Source organism: Moschus berezovskii, chromosome 9 (assembly GCF_049115385.1).
Source record: "Moschus berezovskii isolate FMDL1 chromosome 9, NW_MosBer_1.0, whole genome shotgun sequence".
Lineage (NCBI taxonomy): Eukaryota > Metazoa > Chordata > Mammalia > Artiodactyla > Moschidae > Moschus > Moschus berezovskii.
This window is the reverse complement of record NC_142468.1, coordinates 27,892,995-27,918,928: the sequence shown is the minus strand read 5'-3', so window position 1 is coordinate 27,918,928 and position 25,934 is coordinate 27,892,995. Positions and strand designations below refer to the sequence as shown.

At 41.2% G+C, this 25,934-nt stretch overlaps 1 protein-coding gene across 3 annotated transcripts in view; it reads right to left on the bottom strand.

The window, feature by feature from the left end:
• PPP2R5E (protein phosphatase 2 regulatory subunit B'epsilon) overlaps nucleotides 1-25,934 on the bottom strand; it is a 158,822-nt gene that overhangs the window by 50,585 nt on the left and 82,303 nt on the right. For all 3 annotated transcript variants that reach the window (XM_055437308.2, XM_055437310.2, XM_055437309.2), the window contains exon 3: nucleotides 24,912-25,108. In XM_055437308.2, coding sequence (XP_055293283.1) covers nucleotides 24,912-25,108 — 197 coding nt within the window. The remainder of the gene's footprint in view (nucleotides 1-24,911; nucleotides 25,109-25,934) is intronic.

Below are 25,934 nucleotides of genomic sequence, written 5' to 3'. Positions count from 1 at the left end.
ACTCTTTACCTGCTGAGCCACAAGGGAAGCCCAAAAATAATGGAGTGGGTAGCCTATCTCTTCTCCAGCAGATCTTCTCGACCTAGGAATCGAACCAGGGTCTTCTGCATTGCAGGTGGATCCTTTACCAACTGAGCTATAATGGTGTCAACTGTAACTATACAGATAAGAGCAAATACGGATAACTCAGGTGTCGCTAATGGTAAAGAATCTGTCTGCCAATGCAGGAGGTACAAGAGACACAGGTTCCATCCATGGACCAGGGATGATTGCCTGGAGGAGGAAATGGCAACCCACTCCAGTTTTCTTGCCTGGAGAATTTCGTGGACAAAGGAGCCTGGCAGGCTATAGTCCATGGGGTCAAAAAGACTCGGAAACAACTGATCACACAGCACAACAACTAAAAGGAAATTAAGAAAAGCCGTATTAAAGCAAGAGAAATATGGATGAAACTCAGTAGCTGCTGTTCATCCTCTTGAGATACAACAAGTAAGTTCTAAATCCATAAAAAGCCTAAGTTAGAGACATGTGGTACGTGCATTATGCCTTCAAGATAAAAACAACCTCTTGAATTTGTTTGAAAAAGATTATGCTTGTCAGGAGAGTTAAAAATCAGAGCCTCTCACAATGTCTAGCGACTACCTCATGAATGAATGGTTGAAGGACTGAATGAATGGACCAGCTGAACTATACAGCTGAGCTGCAAAATCATGAGTTTAAAATTGGGTGATCCTTGGATGAAAGGGGTGAGGAGGACAGTTCTCTAAATTCCTTAAGTCTTAGCCAGCACTGTGTATGTCTGAGTCCAACATGGGAAAAGACCCAGTTGCCTTCATCAGATTTCCAAAAGACTTCCAGACTCTAAAATGCTTAAAAACCACTGTCCTAAATAAATGTGCTTCCATTAAATCTTCCTTTATCATGGCAGTCACTTCTGATTTACAGCCCAGGTTTTAAAAGGATTATTAAGGAGGTAACAATTAAATAGGTACCTAACAGAAGCTTTGCCAACAAAGGTCTGTCTAGGCAAGGCTATGAGTTTTCCAGTAGGCACGTATGGATATGAGAGTTGGACAATAAAGAAAGCTGAGCGCCGAAGAATTGATGCTTTTGAACTATGGTGTTGGAGAAGACTCTTGAGAGTCCCTGGGATTGCAAGGAGATCCAACCAGTCCATCCCAGAGGAGATTAGTCCTGGGTGTTCATTGGAAGGACTGATGTTGAAGCTGAAACTCCAATACTCTGGCCACCTGACGCGGAGAGCTGTCTCATTTGAAAAGACCCTGATGCTGGGAAAGATTGAGGGCAGGAGGAGAAGGGGACGACAGAGGATGAGATGGTTGGATGGCATCACCGACTCAATGGACATGAGTTTGGATGAACTCTGGGAGTTGGTGATGGACAGGGAGGCCTGGTGTGCTGTGGTTCATGGGGTTGCAAAAAGTCAGACATGACTGAGCAACTGAACTGAACAGAAGCAGAAGATATTAAGAAGAGGTGGCAAGAATACACAGAAGAACTAAACAAAAAAGATCTTCATGACAAAGATAATCATGATGGTGTGATCACTCACCTACGGCCAGACATCCTGGAATGTGAAGTCAAGTGGGCCTTAGGAAGCATCACTATGAACAAAGCTAGTGGAGATGATGGAATTCCAGTTGAGCTATTTCAAATCGTAAAAAATGAGGCTGTGAAAGTGCTGCACTCAATATGCCAGCAAGTTTGGAAAACTCGGCAGTGGCCACAGGACTGGAAAAGGTCAGTTTTCATTCCAATCCCAAAGAAAGGCAATGCAAAAGAATGCTCAAACTACCACAAAATTGCACTCACCTCACACGCTAGTAAAGTCATGCTCAAAATCCTCCAAGCCAGGCTTCAACGGTACGTGAACCTTGAACTTCCAGATGTTTGAACTAGTTTTAAAAAGGCAGAGGAACCAGCGATCAAATTGCCAACACCCACTGGATCATCGAAAAAGCAAGAGAGTTCCAAAAAAACACCTACCTCTGCTTTACTGACTATGCCAAAGCCTTTGACTGTGTGGATCACAACAAACTGTGGAAAATTCTGAAACAGATGGGAATACCAGACCACCTGACCTGCCTCTTGAGAAATATGTATGCAGGTCCGGAAGCAACAATTAAAACTGGACACAGAACAACAGACGGGTTCCAAATCGAGAAAGCAGTACGTCAAGGCTGTATACTGTCACCCTGCTTATTTAACTTACATGCAGATTACATCATGAGAAACACTGGCTGGATGAAGCAAAAACTGGAATTAAGATCGCCAGGAGAAATATTAATAACCTCAGATATGCAGATGACACCACCCTTATGGCAGAAAGCAAAGAACTAAAGAGCCTCTTGATGAAAGTGAAAGAGGAGAGTAAAAAAGTTGGCTTGAAACTCAACATTCAGAAAACTAAGATGATGGCATCCAGTCTCATCACTTCATGGCAAATAGATGGGGAAACAATGGAAACAGTGACAGACTTTATTTGCGGGGTGGGGGGCCTCCACTGCAGATGGTGACTGCAGCCTTGAAATTAAAAGACACCTGCTCCTTGGAAGAAAAGTTATGACCAACCTATACAGCATATTAAAAAGGAGAGACATTACTTGGCCAACAAAGGTCTGTCTAGTCAAAACTATGGTTTTTCCAGTAGTCATGTATGGATGTGAGAGTTGGACCATAAAGAAAGCTGAGCTCTGAAGAACTGATGCTTTTGAACTGTGGTGTTGGAGAAGACTCTTGAGAGTCCCTTGGACTGCAAGGAGACAAAACCAGTCCATCCTAAAGAAAATCAGTCCTGAATATTCATTGGAAGGACTGATGTTGAAGCTGAAACTCCAGTACTTTGCCACCTGAAGCAAAGAGCTGACTCATTTGAAAAGACCCTTATGCTGGGAAAGATTAAAGCGGGGAGGAGAAGGGGACAACAGAGGATGAGATGGTTGGATGGCATCACCGACTCGATGGACAGGAGTTTGAGTAAACTCCAAGAGCTGGTGATGGACAGGGAGGCCTGGCGTGCTGCAGTCCATGGGGTCACAAAGAGTCGGACACTACTGAGCGACTGAACTGAACTGGCAGTTGCATGCTTATGCAAATGTATCATGACCACAAGTAGCCACCAGCATCACTCCTCACTGCAGAGAAATTTTTAAAGCATCTATGTAGCTAGATTAAAATGCATCCAAGTATTTATAAAGTCACAAACTGTCACTATTAATACATTTAAATGTATGAGGTTCTAGCCCTAAGCCGTCTGTTTTATTTCTTTAAAAATGAATTACCAGAAATGAACAAAAGTTTTTAAAGGATACTATCTCTATTTTATTTTAATCTATAATGGGGTCAATGCAACGAAAAAATTAAGAAACAAGTGTCTTTGAGGTAAGTCTAATTCATTTTCATTTCAACAATATTAAAATAAACACTGAAAGTTGGACCAAACGAAAGGCTTGAAGGCACTGGCCTGGTCTCTAGAAAGCAGTGATAAGAACAGAAAGCAAAGCTGGGGGAATGGGAGGAACAGGTATTAAATCTGGATGTTAAAACTTCTCCTCAAAAACAGAAAACCTAGGGTAGGTGATTCCACTGAGATGCTTCTAGAATCAGATCTTGTTAGAGACTAGTAAGGTGATGGAATTCCAGCTGAGCTATTTAAAGTCCTAAAAGATAATGCTGTTAAAGTACTGCACTCAACATGCAACCAATTTGGAAACTCACCAGTGGCCACAGGACTGGAAAAGGTCAGTTTTCACTCCAATTCCAAAGAAGGGTAGTGCCAAAGAATGTTCTAACTACCAGACAACTGCACTCATTTCTCATGCTAGCAAAGTTAGATTCAAAATTCTTCAAGCTAGGCTTCAGCAGTACATGAACCAAGAACTTCCAGACGTACAAGCTGGGTTTAGAAAAGGGAGAGGAACTAGAGATCAAATTGCCAACATTTGCTGGTTCATATAGAAAGCAAGGGAATTCCAGAAAAACATCTACTTCTGTTTCATTGACTACGCTAAAGCCTTTGACTGTGTGGATCACAACAAACTGTGGAAAATTCTTAAAGAGATGGGAATACAAGACCATCTTACCTGTCTCTTGAGAAATCTGTATGCAGGTCAACACTGTATGCAACACTTAGAAACTCACATGGAACAGATAACTGGTTCAAAATGGGGAAAGGAATACAACAAGGCTGTGAATTGTCACTTTGTTTATTTAACTTAACATGCAGAGTACATCATGTGAAATGCCAGGAGAAATATCAATAACCTCAGATATGCAGATGATACTACTCAAAGAGCAAAAAGTGAAGAGGAATTAAGGAGCCTCTTGATGAAGGTGAAAAGAGGAGAGTGAAAAAGCTGGCTCAAAACTCAACATTCAAAAAACTAAGATCATGGCAACCAGTCTCATTACTTCATGGCAAACAGATGGGGGAAAAGTACAAGCAGTGACAGATTTCATTTTCTTGGGTTCCAAAATCACTGCGGACAGTAATTACAACCATGAAATTAAAAGATGATTGCTCCTTGGAAGGAAAGCAATGGCAAATCTAGACAGTGTATCAAAAAAGCAGAGACATCACTTTGCCAGCAAAGGTCTGTATAGTAAAAGAAGCTACAGTTTTTCTAGTAGTCATAAACAGATGTGAGAGCTGGACCATCAAGAAGGCTGAGCTTAGAAGAATTGATGCCTTCAAACCATGGTGTTGGAAAAGGCTTCTGAGAGTCTCATGAACTACAAGAAGATCAAACCAGTCAGTACTAAAGGAAATCAACCCTGAATATTCATTGGAAAGACTAAAGCTGAAGCTGAAGCTCCAAAACTTTGGCTATCTGATACAAAGAGCCGACTCACTGGAAAAGACCCTGATGCTGGGAATGATTGAAAGCAAAAGGAGAAGAGGGCAGCAGAAGATGAAAGATTGGATAGCATCCCTGACTCAATGGACATGAATTTGAGAAAACTCCAGGAGACAGTGAAGGACAGGGAAGCCAGGCATGCTGCAGCCCATCAGTTCGCAAATAGTTGGACATGACTGAGCAACATAACAGCAACAAAAAAATCCAGTTCCACTGTAACAAATCAGAAAAGTGAGGTCCTAAGAGTTTGTGAGTTTTTCAAGGTAAAAGTGCCATGATCTGTCAGAGGGTTCTTGGGGTTGTTTGACACCTCACCTCTACCACCACCCCTGAGGACCATGTATGGACCTGTCTTCTTTATATCTCTTTCTTCCCTGATTGCCCTCACCAGTTTTTGTCTGTTTACCATTTTTATTACTCTGTTTTCCCATCACCCCCTTCTTAGGTTTCTGGTCTGCCAGTGGCCCTCAATGATAGGCACGGACACTTTTTCTGAGAGCGTTCAGACTCAAGCTGATGCCCTTACCCAGCACTAATGCAGAAATAAAGCAAGCTCTGCATCCCTGCTGTCTGGTTCACAGCCCCATCATCAAACATCTGGATGCCTGCAAGTTTCCTCTCTGGCATTCCTGCTCCTCACATCCCTTTTCACCTTGCCCAGTTAGCTTCTGAGTCCCTCTAGGGCTCTTTACTAATTTCTGAAAGCATGGGCATGTGCGTGGTCAGTCGCTCAGTGGTGTCCAACTCATTATGATCCTATGGACTACAGCCCGCCAGGCTCCTCTGTCCATGGAATTCTCCAGGCAAGAATGCTGGAGTGGGTTGCCATTCCCTTCACCAGAGCATCTTCCAGGCCAGGGATCGAACCGGGGTCTCCTGCTTTGCAGGCAGATTCTTTACCACTGAGTCACCTAGGAATCCCTAATTTCTGAATGCCTAGAGCCTAATATAGAAAAAATGGAAATAAATAGGGTTTCCAGATAAAATACAGGTTACCAGCTAAGTCTGAGTTTCACATAACGGTGTTTTGGTCAAATACATCCCACACACTACATGGGGACTAAAAAAGGTTATTCACTGTTTATCTGAAATTCAAATTGAAGTAGGTGTCCTGTATTTTTATTTCCTAAATCCAACAACCCTAAAATAATACTAATGTTAATTAAGAATCTCTACCAGTTACAACTCAGTTGCGACTCAAAACTGGCACTGTGACACACTGGGGAAGAGGATGAAAGCGGGAGACGCTAGGCAAGGCCTTGTACCCGACAGCAGCTAAATCTGAGGGACTGGCTGCTCTCTTATTTTTCAGTTCTTTGGTTTCTTGCTGATTGCTATTAACTACAGTGTAAAGAAATAAATTTTGAAGTCTTGACCAAATGTGAAAGAGAAGACTAAAAGGTTTCTAAGTACATAGCCCATCTAGCAAAAGAAGAAGTGTTTAGGCATATTTTCATCAGTTTTTGATTAAACAACTTATTTCATTTTAACCTGCAATATTAAAATACAACTACTAACATTTTAAGTAATTATTAATTTACTGCAGGAAAAAAGGAAAACTCAATATCCTCAATCTCTTTCTCTCCACAGAAACTACTAACTTTACACCATGATTTTGGTTGACATCTTGCTACGTTATTGCTTAAGGAAAATAACGAGCCTAGCATAAAAGAACAGAATGTGGAAGCACCTCGTAACTATTCACTAAATATCTGCCAGGATTAATAATGAACAAAACAGGTCAGTGTAATACAGTTGAGTACTGCTTTAAAAAAGAAAAAACTATTTAACTTAAAGGAATTTAAAAGTACTTCTTAAAGGTATTAAAGGAATAGTTTTTATTTCCTTTGGTTATATATTTGTTAGCACTATTAATATTTAAGGCTTGGGAAAACCAGGCATGTAATGTGATCAGGGACACTTCTACCACAGTATAACATTTTATCATAAAACCATCTTTGTGGACAAAGCTCTCCACCTTTCAGAAAACATTCACCAAACCAGAACCAAGACAGAGAGCATTGTTTCCATGTGACTAAGAAATATGCCCGTGAGACAGTTGTGCAGTTTGTTTTACAAGATCCAGAAATCTAAGAGGATTTAAAAGATTTCTAAATTACAAGCTAATTATTGCTACCTATTCACCATCATATTTTAAATCTGTATTAATAGGGCTTTCTAGGACATAGCAGCTATTCTATTAAAACTGATTTCTGAAATGAGGCAGAAAGAACATTTTAAAATGATAAAAAAATTTTAAAGAAGCTTAGCAATCAGTTGAAGAAAGAGAGTAACAAATAACAAAACAAACAACAAAAGGAAGCTTAAAAACTTATGTTGCCCAATTAGAGTTTTTAAACAGATAGCCAAATTCAAAAGATTAGCATAATAGAAATCTTAGGCATTTTCCTAACTCACAAGGATATCAACATTTTTACTTATATCAATATTTCCTTAATCAAGTTTTCCTTTCAAAATCTACTAGGTACACACACACTATTCAGATTACACAGACTGGGGAAAAAAAACAAAAACCTGTTTTCACTGATGTCATTACTGCTGCTGTTGGTGGTGGCAGTAGTTGATAACTCTTATGATCAACAGATATTACTGGATTTTTCTGCAAATAATTTGATCCCTTTAGACGATCGGTTTCTAGAAAGATCAGAGTACTGACAGCTATATAGGAAGAAAGGAATCTGTCCGTGAGAGATCAAGGACAGACAATCAACAGAACTTGAATGCAGATCAAATACAAGTACCAGGTGCAGTTTCGAGGAATAACATCAACACTTAGCTACAAGGAGACAAAAGGGAGAAAGTGTGTGAAGGACAGGCCGTAGTTTTTTGCTCCACTCTCTCTGACCTACGCCCATTAGAAGACAGCAAAGACCAGTAGCAGGAAAAGAGATTGGGAGGGTAGGGGGATGCAAGGGACAGAGGAAGACATCTGAGCTGAACCCCTCCATGTACACTTACATAAAGTTCAAAATCTTGGAAAACTAACTGGAAGAGAGGATTTAAACCCACAAAATTGGTGCTCTTACTCAGTGTCACACCCAGTCATATTAAAACGAGAGACCGATACGAGAAGATGGCACTGAGCAGTGGGCTTTCCCCACAGTGAGGCTGGCTGGGTTATTTCCTTACCACAGCCACCCTTTCATCCTTCCAGGAACGCTCCTTTTATTGGTGCCTTTGGATCTTTTCTCCTGGGCTTATCCAATTCTCCAGAGAAGCATCCAGAATAGTGGCATAAAAGATCTGGGAGCTGAGTGCGGAAGAGGGTTAAGGATCTTTTCACTCAGTACACTTCCCTGCTTTCTGAAAGGCACTGCTGCTCTGAACCAATGTGCCTGAGTTCGGATTTCCTCCAGTTTAGCCTCTTCAGAGAGTAACCCTTAAGCCTTCTGTTGCGGGTTGGGAGGAGCAGTCATCTGGCTGGCTGGTTTGGGAGAAGCAGTTCCAGCTGTATCTTACACAGACTGTCCACCAAGTCTGTTTTCATCCCAAGCACCCTTACTTTGAAAAGTACCTTTCTGCACCTTCTGGAGTTAATGCAGTGCGAGCTGGCAATTTCCAAACTGTCCTTGCTACGGACCAGAAGTCAGCTTTCTCTAATCAGCCTTGGTAGTGATCACCAGGTCTTGCTTTATGGTTTCCAAAATGTTGATTCTGAGATCTCTCCGTTTCTCTTTTTTCCTGTGGGTTTTATTTCCTTTCAGTAATTTCTGTGTGGTTTCAGAGATAAAGGAAGCAGACATATGTGTGTTCAATTCCTGCTATTTACTCAAGTTAGCCATCATTTCCTACAAAATTATTTCTTCCATTCTTCAATAACTTCTGCAAATTCAAGCAATTTAATTTTCTTATGCAAATACATGAATCCTCCATTAGTGGGAAAGACCAATAGAAGGTCAAGAAAATTAAATGGCACCTGCTCTGACCTCAGCCAAAGAAAAGTGAGAGACCCCCACATCAAGTTTTCTTTCTCAGAATTAGCACCAATCGCAGTAAAAGGTCTTAGTGCGAGGCAGAACAGAAAGCAAAGCACATTCTGAGTCTTGGAATATTAAATACAGAAGTCAATGAATGCCTCAAAGTCATCAATTTCACCCAAAGAACAAGTACACACATCTCAAAAGAGAGATCATCACTAAAACTCAAGGTGGAGCAAAGCTGAATCCTCAGCAGGAAGTTCCCGTCTCAGTTTTCTGTCACCTTTTCTACTATGATTTCTGTTTCCAAGGCACTAGGATGTCCTTAACTCCATTATTTCCAATTGTGTACAAAGCAATTCTCAGTAGATCGCAAATTCACTCTAGTCAAAACCAATCGCATCCTCCACTTCCCCATAAAAGAGAATTCTCCTTTCACCTTCCTCATTCTAACTCTTGAGAATTTTCTTTAACTCTTCCTCTTCGTTATCTGCTTTATGCAACTTATCGAGAAGTCATTTTAGTTACTCCTTCATAACGTCTCTTGGGGTTAATGGTGGTGTTACTTCTAATAGTGGAAATTTGCAAGCAGTTTAAATGTCTTTCAAATGGGAAAACAGTGAAGTAAATAATGGTATATCTACAAGATGGAGTATGAGGCAGACATTAGAATGATGTTTTTAAAAGATACTTAACTACATGAAAGCATGTTTACATCATAATTCTAAAGAACAATTTTAATAGAAATTATATATATATAGTAAGATTAGAAAAAAATTTAACAAGGGAAAACATGAAAGGAAACAGGAAATTTTCTTAAGTGACAGCAATGTTCTAGATTTGGGGTTATGGTTATATGAGTATATAGAATTGTTAAATTCACTAAACATTCACTGCCTAAGCTCTATTCTTAAAATTATATTCCATATATCTTAAATTTTTTTTACCTAAAGGAAAAATCTCATTTTAAAAGACTCTGATGCTGGGAAGGATTGGGGGTGGGAGGAGACGGGGACGACAGAGAATGAGATGGCTGGATGGCATCACCGACTCTGTGGACTTGAGTGAACTCCGGGAGTTGGTGATGGACAGGGAGGCCTGGTGTGCTGTGATTCATGGGGTCGCAAAGAATCGGACATGACTGAGCTACTGAACTGAACTGAAGGGGAAAATCTCATTTTAAAAAAACTGATAGGAGGAAACTGGCCAAAATGTGAGCAATGATTGAATTTAAATAATGAAACTATAGATTATTTTTCCCTCTGGTTTCTGAACCTTCTTTGATGAGCACAGAAAAAAAATAGAGAAGATGGGTAGTTTCTTTACATATTCTTCTCTAATTCCTCTTCCTTTGCCACCATCGGACAGGACTGGGACAACAGTCCTCTGCCACTGGCCATCGTGGGTTGAATCGGCCCACTGAAAAGCTATACCAAGGAGCTGGCAGGAAGCTCTCTTTGTAGGGCAGGAGAAAGAAAAGAATATCATTTACATTTCACCTTCTATCCAAAAACCTTAGCAACTTCCTGCTTGCTATCCATGAGATTAAGCCTACTCTCCTCTACTTAGCCCGCCAAGACCTCTGTAATCTAGACCCATCCCTGCGGCTCCATCTCATTTCCCACAAATTCCAACCATGAACCCTCCACTCCCATTAGGCTTCTATTTCAAGACTAGACTTTGCTCAAAGAGGCAACTTTTTACCTGTTGACATGCTGACAGTGATGTCAAATTTATTCTCTCTGGAGTCTATTATCCCCACACGAACCATCACAGGGAAATATTTCCCACAGAGAGACAACTATATTGCACCGTCTCCAAAGTTGGAAATGTAGCAGTGAATCCAAAAGTGAAGATTGTTGATATTAAATCTTGGAATCCAAAAATAGAGGTGTAAACACTGCAACAGTCATGGTGCTTGCTGTGTATAAATACAGAGCAGCCTGCCTTGCTGTTGGCAGTCAAGCACTCACACCCCACACTCAGGCTAGCCCTGTGATACCAGGTTTTCACTACGTTTCATTATGCACGGACTGCAGGTCCTAACATCCCAGAAAGGTACTAAAACTGCTAAATTAAGTGATTTCAGTAAGAACCACACTGCCCAAGTTGATAAAAAAGTAACAACAAGGGGCTTTTTTGAGAACACATATAGTCTTTTAACATCTGCTTTCAACGCTTTACTTTCAAAATCAGCCAGTGCTAAGGGAATAATTAAACCTCTTGAATTTTGAATTAAAAAAACACATAAAACACTGGAGGCTCCTAATGGGGCATTTCTGGCTACTGAGTATGTGTTCTTACAAAAAATTACTGCAAATAAACAGGAAATTGCCCAAACTGTCACTGCCCCTTACTCTGTGTCTGTCTGTGTATAATTCTCTTGTCTCTGTGACCCTTCATTATAAAGCCCTGAGCTTGAGGCTGAGCAGTGAAAACAAAAACACACCTGACCTACCTCTGACCAGAGATAAATATCATTCTTTACCAGATACTACTCTTCACAATAAACTGAGTAAGATACGCCACTCCAGTCAGCCAGCCCTCCCTCACCAGCTTCTCAGAGGCACGCCAGCCTCGCCTCGGAGGGGGAGGCAAAAGAGTGGGTATAAGTTCCTCAGACAAAAAACAAGAGAAGGTTCTAGGGGCACTGTCTACCAACCCTTTCAGCTTCCATTTTAAATGTGCTCTTAAAGACCACTGCCTTCCAATTATTTTACCCTTCAAATGACTACACTTCCTTTCCAGAACGGGGCATAAGAGATACCCCGCTTTGTTCCTGATGATACAAAACTCCATTTTCTAGCACCTGACCTACTGTCTAAATTTTTCTAACTTCTAAGAGAAAAATCCAAAAGTCCCACAAAAGAAAGAGGCTGGGGTTATTCCAGAATGTTCTACCCTATTCTCATAAAAGGCTTAACTTCTTCAGGAAGGGAAAATCCACGGTATGCCCGTGTAAGCACCTGCCCAGCCCCCACTCTGTTTGTAACCTACATTTCTGGAGGGCCAGGAAATATCATACTCTCCAAAATACCATGCTCGCCCATTTTATGAAAAAATAAACTTGCTCTCCAACTTGCCAGACAGTTATGCCCTGTCCTATTTCTACTCAGAAGCACCCTCTCTTCTCTGTCACCCCTGCCCTCCTCTCTTGGCATTGCTCGTCCCTGAATTCTGCCTCAGGCTCTGGTCTTTCCTGTTGCTCCCCCTCCGTGGACAGGCTAACCCCCACCACTTTATTCATCACTGTAACTGCATAGAATAACGGCCCTTATCTTCCCCTCACTTTTCAGAGGCAACTTTCTCTGCAGAAGTCACTAGATAGCATATTTCTTGTTTTCATCTACAGATCAAGTTGGGCTTTTACTATTGGTCAGAGGCCAGCTACCTCCTGGAAAGGACCTGCTCATTGTTTTCTTGCCAAATTCTTGCCTCAAGCATCACTGTCTCTCAGAATTCCACATGGAAGACACTCATTTTCTCCACTTTTTCCTGCTAATAATGCACCGTTACGGTGTAACCAGCTTTTCCCTTAGAGAAACAACCAATAAATCCCTCTCTCTCTCATTTTCTGTCCTTCTTCAGTAAAGCGAAGACCAAGCCACAGAAGCTAACATCAACTGCTATGCTAGAGCTGTAAGACCCACTTAAATATACGACCGGCAATATTTTCCAATCATTTTGTCATCCATTTTACTGGCAGGTTTTTCCAGAAGTATTGCTTACACAACTAACCATATTTTCAGTTTCTAGGTTAAATTACAAGGTGGGATAAAAGAGAAATCAAAACTTGAATGCAGTACTGTAACTTATCCTGCAAACTCTGCTGTCAGCCTGGAGGAGGCAGCAGGAGAGGAGGGAGGAGAAAGAAGAGGCATATTCTCATCTCAGTGAAATCATAGTATTGGATAGTTCAGCGCTAGACAAGTCACAGCTGTCAAACCATTTTAAGTATATTGAAAACTCTCAACAATCTGTGAAGCAGTTAAGCCAGAGGGAATACAGCTTGTAAATGAAGCAAATAGCAATCATGAGTAGCTCACTGCTTCCTGAGTAGAAACCTGCTCCTTAGAATGTTTAAATTAAACTAAACCCATTAAAATCCCTATCAGATATTTTAAGAGACAATGTTTGCAGAAGAGAAGTGGTAAATTATTTGTGGATATTACTATGCAAGTAATATGAGAAAAAAAAATGTTATATAGGTGAACTAAGGACAGTACATATATATGTATATATTGTGTTGGCCAAAAAGTTTGTTCAGGTTTTTCCTATGATGTTATGGAAAAATTCGAGCAAACTTTTTGGACAACCTAATATAATGATATACATACCCCATCCCCAAAAACAGACTTTAAAATAAGATTTCCCAGAGAGAATTAAAGTTTAAAATCAATAGTCAAACATGTGAAAAGTCACCTTAATGACACAAAAGAGTTTTCATGCTAGCAAGACTTCACTGTAACCAAAAAACAATTAATCTATTCAAAGAAAAAAGTAAGTCTGATAGAGGTGGCAAAGGCATACCATAAGTGATAACAATAAGCACATCACAATAACTTTATAAAGTTACAGTGCATAACGATCTTAGGATGAAGACTCATCTAAGATCACACAGCTAAGTAAGTGGCCCAGGTTATTCCGTCTATATCACTGACCCAGTAAGGACCACAAATAGGCAGGCTGTACAATCATAACTAATCATAATACTTGCAAGGATTAGGGGCCAACATGGAGATGAAAGGACATTTAAATATCTAACTTCCTAGCTCTAAATCCAGGCTAACCAAGCAATTTCAGGATCCCTTGGTTGCTGATATGGCTCTCTTGTTTCTAATGAGGCGAGAGGGGGGAGAAGTGTCATGCAGGGAGCACATGAACTTAGGAGATACGACCATCACAAGGACTGTGGTTTGGGTGGAACAGTGGAGAGTTCTAACTACAAAGCTTTTCTCCTGAGCCCCTCCTCACTCCCAATGACCATGTACCCTTGCCTACTGGGAGACAGTGGTCAGGTAGGGAAAAAAAAATAATTTGAGAATAACAAAGGCAACGTAGTTATTATATAGGATAGTGAGGTTTGGGGTGGGGGATAGAGAGGGAGTGAAAAGGAAGCTGTTCCTTAAGCAAAAATGAACATTTAACCCCAGAGCTTATTATTCGGTAAAATAACAAGCAAGGGAAAGGTTCCAGGGAAAGCATCAAAGCCTTATTACTTATGTAGAGGGATTCAAGGAAAACCACACAGTACTGAGGCAAGAGTCCAAGTTTAGAGATTTCAGTCTCCACTGCTATTAGAAAGACTGATCCCAGGAGAGGATTACAGCACAGCAGTCAGGAGGATGAGCTCTGTAGCCAGACTGGGTTCAGTCCTCAGTCCTGACAGTTACCCAGATGCGTGGCTTCAGGAACGTTTCTTAACCTCTCTCTACTTCCTTTACAGGATCTATAAATAATATATAATAATAATATAAAGTATAATACAACAGAGTTGTTGTGAAGACTTAATTTGCTCACACAGTATCTGCAGCAGATAATTGTGCTGCTAACACTGGAAGTTGTACAGGTGCTGGTCATCTGTCATTAGTACACACCTGTATGAAGAACCACTAAGGATTCAGTTATTCAAACACAATTCTTAATTGTGAAACCATGATAAAAACTGACACAAGAGAAAACAAAAAACCTGAATAGGTCACATATGTATTTTAAAAATTGAGGGGGTGGGGAAAGGACGGATTAGCAGTTTGGGACTGGCAGATGTAACCTTATATAGAACGGATAAGCAACAAGGTCCTACTGCATATAGCACAGGGAACTATACTTAATATCCTATGATAAACCATCATGGAAAAGAATATAAAAATAATGTGTGTATATATGTATTCATAATTGATGTATATATAGAGAGATACATATAATTGCTACACAGTAGAAATTAACAGAATATTATAAATCAACTATACTTCAGTACCATAAATTTTTTTTAAACAATGAATTCACTGCCAGAAACCTTCCCATGGAGAAAACTCCAGGCTCAGATGGTTTCATTGGTGAAATCATTCTAACAATTTCACCTTCATTTGTAGTTACTGCCATAAATAGGAAGACCCTGCTCCCCTCTAATCTTATCCTATATTTTAGGGAGCAGCACCTAGCAGAGCACTGCACACGTAAAAACTGAGCTTAAACCATTCTGGAGTCAGACTATGTCTCAAAATTTAATCAAAAACTACAGATCTTCTCCCATAAAAACAGGCAAAGCACACAAAATTCTGTGCTCAACATCAAGAGGTCCACTGACCCCCAGGAAAACATTCGATGGACACCCAAACATGCTACACAATACTATTAAATGAGCATTAACAGATGCAGCACAGAGAGCTTAATAACAGGACAGGGTGCCTGCCAGTCTCTCTACCCTCTGATACATTACAAACCGTAATCATCTACTCCCAACCTTGAGCAGTGATTTCTTCCTGATCTCATTCTAAAAATATCTTGTCAATCTTCATCATCATACCCTTACAGTCTTTACAAAATACCAAGAAATTTTTTAAAAATGTTTAATTGTGGTAAAAGTCCACAATGTATATTATATTCAGTTCAGTTCAGTCAGTCGCTCAGTCGTGTCCGACTCTCCACGACCCCATGAATCACAGCACGCCAGGCCTCCCTGTCCATCACCAACTCCCGGAGTTCACTCAAACTCATGTCCATCGAGTCGGTGATGCCATCCAGCCATCTCATTCTCTGTCGTCCCCGTCTCCTCCCGCCCCCAATCCCTCCCAGCATCAGACTCTTTTCCAGTGAGTCAACTCGTCGCATGAGGTGGCCAAAGTACTGGAGTTTCAGCTTTAGCATCAGTCCTTCCAATGAACACCCAGGACTGATCTCCTTTAGAATGGACTGGTTGGATCTCCTTGTATATTATATTACACATAATATAAAACATACTATTTTAACCATATTTAACACTTCAGTTTCACTTTTCACTTTCACACATTGGAGAAGGAAATGGCAACCCACTCCAGTGTTCTTGCCTGGAGAATCCCAGGGATGGCAGAGCCTGGTCGGCCTTCGTCTATGGGGTCGCACAGAGTCGGACACGACTGAAGCGACTCAGCAGCAGCAGCAGCAGCACTTCAGTGGCACTGAGTACATTCACAATGTTGCACAACTCTCACCATCATCCATCTCCGGAGTTTTTCACATTCCTCAACTGAAACTCTGACCCCATTAAACACTAACTCCCCATCCCCCTTCCCCACTCCCACCCCACCCCCAGGCTCCTGGGCTTCTACTTTCTGACTCTATGAATTTGACTATTCTAGGTACCTCGTATAAGTGGTGTCAACGGTTATTTGTCTGCACCTACTATATATTCATGGAGAAGGAAACGGCAACCCACTCAGTATTCCTGTCTAGGGAATTCCATGCACAGAGCAGCCTGGAGGGCTACAGTCCATGGGGGTGCAAAGAGTCGGACACGACTTAGTGACTAAACCACCACCACTGTATATTCAAAGTACCAATGAATTATTTACCTTCTATTTTATTAGGTCCTATCTTTTAGTCTTATCCTATCCTTACAATTTTCCCAGTAAGTTCATCACTTCCTAAATGCCTTTCCCAGATGTCACTCAGTTCTCCTCCATTATTTATATCTCTAATGGCAAGCCACTCCAGTACTCTTGCCTAGAAAATCCCATGGATGGAGGAACCTGGTAGGCTGCAGTCGCTGGAGTCGCTAAGGGTCGGACACGACTGAGCGACTTCACTTTCACTTTTCACTTTCACACATTGGAGAAGGAAATGGCAACCCACTCCAGTGTTCTTGCCTGGAGAATCCCAGGGACGGGGGAGCCTGGTGGGCTTCCGTCTGTGGGGTCACACAGAGTCGGACACGACTGAAGTGACTTAGCAGCAGCAATCTTGTAAGCAACCCCACCTCCCCTATCCCACCACACCCAATGGCTCACACCTACAGATCTTATCTCCTTTGGGTCTAAAGAGTCACCTCCAAGACAAATCCAGCCAGATTTGCAGAGCTAAAGTCCTTATCAGATTCAGGAAGATGAAAAATGGAAATTTCATGCTCCCTCTGGTAGTTATCATTCCCAAAGCTACTTTTAGATGGCTGTTATTTTATGAAAAGAAATCTTCCATCCTTCAGCCTAGAGAGGATGCAGTGAAGTTAACAAAGCACCCAAAGGAGTCTGTGTAGGGAGACTCTGAGATCTTTAAATTGCGGACTTCATATTTTTCCACAAAACTGTTTTAGTCTATTAAGAGGCTAACCAGAGTGGTGATTTCCAGTTAAATCATAGAACATATAAAAGATAAAAACAGGGACTTCTCTGGTGGTCCAGTAGTTAAGAATCCACCTGCCAGGGCAGGGGACACGGTTCAATTCCTGGTCGAAGGAGATACCACATGCTGCAACTAAGCCCATGAGCCACAACAATGGAGCCTGTGCTCTAAAGCCCAAGAGTCACAACTCTGAGCCCATGTGTGCCCGTGCAACCTAGAGTCCATGCTCTCCAACAAGAGAAGCTTCCACAATGAGATGCCCAGGCACCACAAGAGTAGTCCCTGCTGGTCACAACTAGAGAAAGCCCACCCGCAGCAACAAAGACCCAGCAGAGCCAAAGAAAAAATAAAACACTTAGATAACTAAGTGACAGGACATAATTTGAGAGTGGGAAAAAACAAACCGAATGTGTGGACAAGAAACAATATAAAGGACTCAAGGCAAGATTACAGTAAAAAAGAAAATGTTGTATTTTATCTTAAAATTACATTCACTTTGGCAAACCATATATTCTATAATTTGAGATACATATTTAACCAAAATGAGGCAGAAGTGGAGCAGAATCTAAAATCAAGAAAAGCCAAGATATATAGAGAAAATATGAAAATAACAACAATAAACGACCAATGCGATGAAACATCCTTCATTCAACAAAGAAGCGATAGGATTTTTACTCTAATGAGGATAGTACACCCAAGATTCCACTACTGTGTGTGCAATCATTATCCACAGCCATCACTTGAATTTCCTGACACTTCACATACAACCCACTAGCTCCCCCTGAACTACTGCACCAAAGCACAATGATTCTCTGCTATCACTTGGGGTCCCAGCATTGTTCTTTTTTTCCCCTGCTCTACGCTCATGCTGATAATTACGAATAACCATCTCTAACTTTCCTATCAAGGACTCCTATAACCTCAAAGGTAAGACATCAAAACTCAACTCAGCTTCCATCCAAAACCTGCTGCTAATCCTGCTGTACCTTTCTCAACAGCAGCTCCATAGACTACCTGTTTTTCAAAGCTATCCGAGACTCCCTTCTCTCGCCCTCTAAACATCACTGTAAACGCTAAGTGGCTTCGGTTTTGCCTCCTAATGAGGGTGCTGTGCACCTGCACTGGGTCTTCACTGCAGCACATGGACTTCTTTCTACTGTGGAGAACAGGTTCTACAGCACACGGGCTCAGTAGCTGCAGCGGTAGGTGGGTTTCTATAGTTGCAGCACACAGGCTCTCTAGTTGCAGTGCATGGGCTTAGCTGCCCTGCAGCATGCAAGATCTTAGTTCCCCAACCATGGATCAAACCCGTGTCTTCAGCATTGGAAGGCAGATTATTAACCACCAAACCGTTATGAGTTTTAAACGCCATCCTTTCCTCCCCTTCTTGATGAAAGTGAAAGAGGAGTGAAAAGTTGGCTTAAAGCTCAACATTCAGAAAACTAAGATCATGGCATCTGGTCCCATCACTTCATGGCAAATAGATGGGGAAACAGTGGAAACACTGACAGACTTTTCTGGGGCTCCAAAACCACAGCAGATGGTGACTACAATCTTGAAATTAAAAGACGCTTGCTCCTTGGAAGAAAAGTATGACCAACCTATACAGCATATTAAAAAGCATTACTTTGTCAACAAAGGTCCATCTAGTTAAGGCTATGATTTTTCCAGTAGTTATGTATGGATGTGAGAGTTGGACTATAAAGAAAGCTGAGTGCCAAAGAATAGATGCTTTTGAACTGCGGTGTTGCAAAAGACTCTTGAGAGTCCCTTGGACTGCAAGGAGATCCAACCAGTCCATCCTAAAGGAAATCAGTCCTGAATATTCATTGGAAGGACTGATGTTGAAGCTGAAACTCCAATACTATGGCCACCTGATGCAAAGAACTGACTCATTTGAAAAGACCACGGTGCTGGGAAAGACTGAAGATGGGAGGAGAAGGGGACAACAGAGGATGAGATGGTTGGATGACATCACCAACTTGATGGACAGGAGTTTGAGTAAACTCCGGGAACTGGTGATGGACAGGGAAGCCTGGCATGCTGCAAGTCTATGGGGTTGCAAAGAGTTGGACACGACTGAGCAACTGAACTGAACTTTCCTCCCCTTCTCTACTTCCACCCTGTCCTTGCTTCAGGACCTCTAAAACTTCTCTAATACAACAAGCCCCTAGTCAATTCTTCTTGGCCTTCTCTCCAATCTACCTGGCCCACTGCCACTACAATACAAAATTGACCGTCTCACTCCCCTGTCCGTCACTTTTCAATGGTTACCTACCGTCTGAAGATAAACCAGAGGTTCTTTCAGGTTCTTCTGGTCCACACCTACATTTTCAACTGCCACCATTCATCTCTTCTCACTCCCCACCCCTCGACACACACAATGCTAAAACAACACAGCACTGCTTGTGTTCCTCTGAATATATCATGTGGTTTGGGAATGTCTTTGCATCATGTAATTCTCTTTTTCAACATTATTTCAACCACTGGAAAACATGTGTTTCACTGTTTTTAATAGTCAGGCTTTCCTCACTTTGTAAAGCCATCCCTGACCTTCCTACCTTTCCCCTTTCTCTCTGCTTCTTTGTTGCCTTCTACAAACTTCTATTAATACATGGATGACATATTATTTGTTCATATGGGTGCCCTTTCTACCAGACTTTGACAGAGCAGAAAAGTGAAAGTGAGAAAAAGTGAAATCACTCAGTCATGTCCGACTCTCTGCGACCCCATGGACTGTAGCCTACCAGGTTCCACCATCCACAGGATTTTCCACGAAACAATACTGGAGTGGGTTGCCATTTCCTTCTCCAGGAGATCTTCCCGACCCAGGGATTGAACCCAGGTCTCCCACATGATAGGCATTGTAGGCAGACGTTTTACTGTCTGAGCCACCAGGGAAGATCTTAACAGAGCAGAGTCCTGTCTTTTTTTAATCATCAAAATGTAAAGGTGTGGCTCTAAACCACTCAACAAATATTACCTGGGGCTAATTAAAACAATGCCTTCACCCATAAGATTTCCTCTCATATTTGAACTATTTCCCAGAGATGGTTTGGAAAAGGAAGATGTATGAATATAAAGAGTATAAAAGACAAAGTTTAAGTCTGGATAAAAAAATTAACCCAAGATTACTTGTTGTTCAGTGGGCAAGTCATGTCCGACCCTTTGAGAAAGCCAGAAATGCTAAGAAATTTCTCAAATGGATGTATGGCAACAGAACCAGAAAGAAAACATGAGCGTGAATGTGGTAAAAACACTGCCTCAAGGACAGAAGCCTGACACTTGAAATGATACAAGGCAATATGTGCCAAAGCCGAAGGAACTAACAGTCCTGGTTCTCGTTTTTCCATCAGATATGACCCCATGAGACAGAAACACATGGAAGAAACCACTGACAGAGCAGAAGCAACTATTCTGGACAACATTCGGTAAACTTTAAGGATGGCAGGATCCATTCTAATTTCTTAAAATGTGTTGGTAGTTTTTGGAGCTGGACGGACATCAGAGACCACCACCAACTCCCTTCATTTACAAGGGGAGAAAAGGGGCTTAAAGAGGAACTTACCCAAGTCTCACAGTAGTTAAGTGGAAGATAAGAAATGAGGACAGAGGCTTCTACTTTCTCTGGAGCTATTCCATTACCCACACCACCCAAAGGTGAGTTACATGCTACATTGTTTTATTTTGTTTACACATAAAGAGTCATTTTTCTTTCTTAATTCTAACAGTCTGTAGGTGGTATCTAGACTTTATTTAAATGTAGGAAAAGGGGTTCCCCAACTCCTAGATTACTTGCATCTGCCACTCTTTTCTTACCCTAACAGGAATAGCAGCTCTCAGAACAGTCCCATCAGGTTTTGGTAATAATGCTGACAACAGAACATGCTATCTTAAGTCATCAGTCATACTCATTTGTAAAACCCAGCTATCAACTTCACTGATATTTCACTAAAAGTACCACCATTTCTCTTATTAATCCTACTGAAGCAATTTCATTTTACCGTAATAAGGAAGAGGAACAGGTAGGGACAGTTGACTATTCAACAGACAGGATTGGAATTAGAGAATCTGAGGACCAAAGGGAGTAGGATATAACACTTCTAGCCAATAGAGCATCTTAAGTCCGCAAACAGGAACTCTGGGCTCCTCGAATGATTATAAAGTCAAGTACCTAATAATGAAATCATCCATACAGTAATAGTATTACTGACTAAACGCTTGCCATGTGTTAGGGACTACTGTTGTTCAGTCAGTAAGTCATGTTTGACTCTTTGCAACCCCATGGACTACAACCCACCAGGCTCCTCTGTCCATGGGATTTCCCAGGCAAGAATACTGGAGTGGGTTGCCACGTCCTTCTCCAGGGATCTTTCCAATCCAGGGATGAAACCCTGTCCCCTACAGTGGATGCGGATTCTTTACCACTGAGCCACTGGGGAAGCCCTTTAGGGATGATACCAAAAGCTTCACATATGTCATCTCCAATCCTCACAAAATAACCAAAAGGTAGGTATAATACAGATGACAAAAATAAGCAGTAACAGAACCAGGATTTCTACATACAAGGGGCTCACAGGTGGCAAAATGGAAGGGAATAGAGGATAAGGAGGGACTTAGTTCCAACCCTTCTTATAGAGGTAAATCCCTGTTTACTAGATTGTGTGTGTCTCTGAGGTGGTGAGAACCTTGATGTGCAAACAAAGCATAACAATTTTCCTCAGTGGACTATCTATGGAGCAGGGTGCGAGGGACTGTAGCCACTCTTCCCTCCATCCTACCCACCTCTTGGCACCTCATGTAAACCGAGGACGTTAGAGATGGAGGGCTCAGTCCAAGGTGATGGAGCAAGTAAGTGTGCCAAGAGCTGGCATTTGAACCCAAGTTTGTGTGGTTTCAAAGCCCTTTCTCTTTCTACTCTACCATACTACTCCCTTCTCTGTAAAACCCAGACTGTCTAAGAATCATGTAAAATTAGTAGCAATTTCACAAATCACAAGATGTAAAAAATAAATTACACCTCTGAGAACCCTAAACTATCATCTAGAAAGTCAATTATCTAATGCCCTAGAATAGCAGGCATGCTACAGATTCAATACTTCCTAAAACAGGACTTAAGTACATTTTAAGGTATACATTCAGAAGCAAATGACAGGAGTCATTTTTTTGTTTTTTTTTTTTTACATTTTTTTGTTGAGGTTTGAGAGTTGTGGTGGCGGGACGGGGTCGGGGCGGTGCAGATGGATGGTAAAAGAGAAGAGAAAATGGTCTCTCCTTTGAGACTCAACCTGCTTTAGGACCAAGATGATTCATAGGAATGAATGAATTTTTGAATTATGCCACATACTGGGTTTAAAACTGGATATAACCCTATAAATCCAATATCTTCATCATAATTTGAGAGCATGAAATGCCCCTCTTTTAAGAGGGAACACGCTTTCATTCACTCATTCAACAATCTCCAGGTAGGCCTGGACTAGGATATTACAGAGGTCACAGGGATGTTCCTGACATAGTTCCTGCTTAGGAGTATTCAGCAGTCCCCAATCTTTGTGGCCAGGGACCATTTTCATGGAAAACTATTTTTCCATGGACTAGAGGGCGGTGGGGGGAAGTGTTTCAAGATCATTCAATTACATTACATTTATTGTGCACTTTATTTCTAACCTAATGCTACCACTGATCTGACAGGAGGTCCCAGTCTGTGGCCCAGAGGCCAGGGACCCCTAGAAGTACTTATAATCTAAACAGAAAAATCAAATAAGTGTTTAAAAGGATTAAAGAGCAGCCAATGAACAAATTCTAAAGGCTGAGTTGTCAAGAAGTGGTAGAACTGAAGGAAGGAGAAAACACTGGAGTTTTCAGGAACCAGAAGTACCACTTTAAGCCAGCTCTTGAAAGCATGAGGGGGGAACAGAATTAGAGGCAGGGGGCCAGGGAATTCACAAAGGTCCAGGAAGAGGGGAAAAGACAGGCTATTAGAGAACAAATCCACAAATACATAGATGTTCTCACACAAGGGCAAACTGATATACATACAAAGATATTCATGCGGTTATGGTTAAATACATTATGGCACATCCACACAATGAAATGCAGCTATAAAAATGAATGAGGCAGCTTTCTATGTACTGATGTACTTACGTAAGCGAAGAAAGCAAGATACAGAGAGTGTGTACAGTATGCTACCATTTGCGTGTTTACAAAGATAATATTTACACATATAGGCTTGGATATGCTTCAGTATTCACAGACTATCCATGGAAAGATGCAGAAGAACGTTATAAACAGTGGATAACTCTGCTGGCTGAGAACACAGGTAGGTTAAAACCAAGGGACTATGCTCTGAAGAAGCAGGTGGACTAAAGAAGATCCTAGGTATCAGGGTAAGAGGGCTGGAGAACAGGGAAACTCTAGAGCCAAGGTTTCTCACCAGTGGCATTACTGACATTTGAGGCCAGATAATTGTTTGTTACAGGGGCTGTCCTGAGCATTTCAGGAGGTTTAACAGCATTCTTGGCCTCTACCCCTGAGATGTTGGTAGCACACCCCTCCCAACCCTGATTGCAGCTCCCAAAAATGTCTCCACTGTCAAGGTGTCCTGGCAGGGAAAATCACCCCTGGCTGAGAACCACTGCTCAAGAGCCACAATGTAAACATTTAAACAGTTAATGTACAAAACACTGTTTTACATTCCTGTAAATTCATAAATGCAATATACACTCCAATATGAATCTGAGGACTATACTGAACACTGTTTTGAAATGACCTTAATATATGTGTCATAGTTTCTCGAGTTGTGCTAATTCAGGTCCCTTCCCAAATCTGAAAACTATTCATTTTTAACTAAAACTACTCCCATCACAGATATCTCTTTTCTGCATTGGTTGAATACGAGTGATACAAGTTACACAAAAAGACTAAGTACATTTTCAGCAGTACACAGAGAGTGAGCCAGATCCCTTCCCAATGGGCTTCCCAATGATGCATCTACCCCCTCAGATCTCTTCAGCATAATTTCAGGAGTTAGTAGACCAGCGCCACCACCTCCAAATAGCTTGTGCTCTCTAGACCCAACATCTTTTAGGAGGCCAAGAAAGGCAACCCTCTCACAAAAATCTAACAGCAGACTGTATTTTGGCTCAGCTTTTGAAAAACTAATATAATTATTCATACAGTAAGAACATAATTTCTTATATTATACTAATAATGTTTCTTCTCATAACTCTTAACAACCACACAAAGTACAAGAAGCTGTTCAAAAATAATGAAAGACATCACTCCTGACTGTAAGATTATAAAGTGAATGATTAGTTTATAAAGCCAAGAGAGGCTTTATCTAGGTTCTACATGTCACAATTTCATTAAGTTTAAAGCCATTTCTAATATACCACAATGAATGGGCCGGGGGGAGGGGGGGAATCAAGGCATCCAACAGGCTTGTATATTTTTCAAACACAGATCTAAAACTTTTGTTGATTCTCCTGTGTCTTTTCTTTTCCCAATGCCAGAAATCCAGTAACACTCTGGCAATCTTGGTTTCGTATTTTGAAGTCAATGATTCCTCCAATACTGTTGTAGGTGAAAAGTTCTGGATTTCATTCTCATGAAATCATGCTCTTCAAATTCTAGCATTGTGCCGACTACTTGCGCTTAGCTCTCAGAAGGTTGGCTCTCATTTGTGGAGGTGACCTCCTGTGACCTGACTCTGCAGTAAATACACCTGTGCGTCCTTATGGAAGGTGCTTACATGTGTCCGCGGCGAAAAAAAGAAACTCACCATTCTAACTACTTCAGGGTAAGTCTGCTCTGTCAAACAGCCTCTGCTTATTGTAATGTAGTCCACCAGTTCATTAAGAGTGGAGCGCTTGTATTCTTTCATTTTAAGATCAGATAGCGTGTCCATGAAGTCAAAAATGACACAGCACTGCTGAAGTTTCTTTAGGAACAGTTCAGGCTGCTCTGAGGATGGAACGTCTAAGAAAAAAAAAGGAAATGGTGTAAGTCTGTCATCAATTTCTAGGTAACAGGAATTCTCTGTGAAAGTTAACTTCAAAAGCAAACTCAAAAAAATAAGAATTCACATGACAACAGTGTTCTTTTAAAACAGTTACACATAGACAGGAGGAGATACCATATCCACTACTTCAGAGACCTTGTCTTCAGAAACGACATGGTACCAACACAATCGACAGCATTTGCTATTCCACCACTTGCTATTCCACCACCAGAGATTGACCAAGAACCCAAGAGCCCTTAGAGAGTTGAAGCAAATTTTAACCAAAAACATCCCAATGTCTACACTCTTAAGCCAAAAACACTGAAAAAGGTCAAATGTTCCATTATAAGGTAGACACAGAAGTTTTCACTGTTGGTTTAAATTAATTTTACTAAAAAAAATTTCAAAGCAGAAATGTCAGTTGATTCATTTTAATTTCACGCTGACATCCTTGGTATTTAAGGCAACTGTTTTGAGTGTTTATATTTTTTGTTTTGTTTTGGCTTGGTATCTGTGCAGCTTTCTTGTCAAAGACACTCAAAAGATCAACAGAGTGAAGCAATACAGACGCCCTCAAAAAGGGCACGTCCATAACAGAGGACAGTGCAAGCAAACTCTGCTTAAACCTAGGCTCTCCCTCTTGACTCATCTTCTTCTCCTACAGGGGCGAAAACCACTAACATGTTCATTAATGTGTTCTCAGAATAAACATCTGCTCTTTTCCTACAAACAGCAGGTCAGACATTTGGTTCGGTGTCGCTAAAAAATACGTAGAAATTTTACGCCAGATTCCCCAGCTAGAAT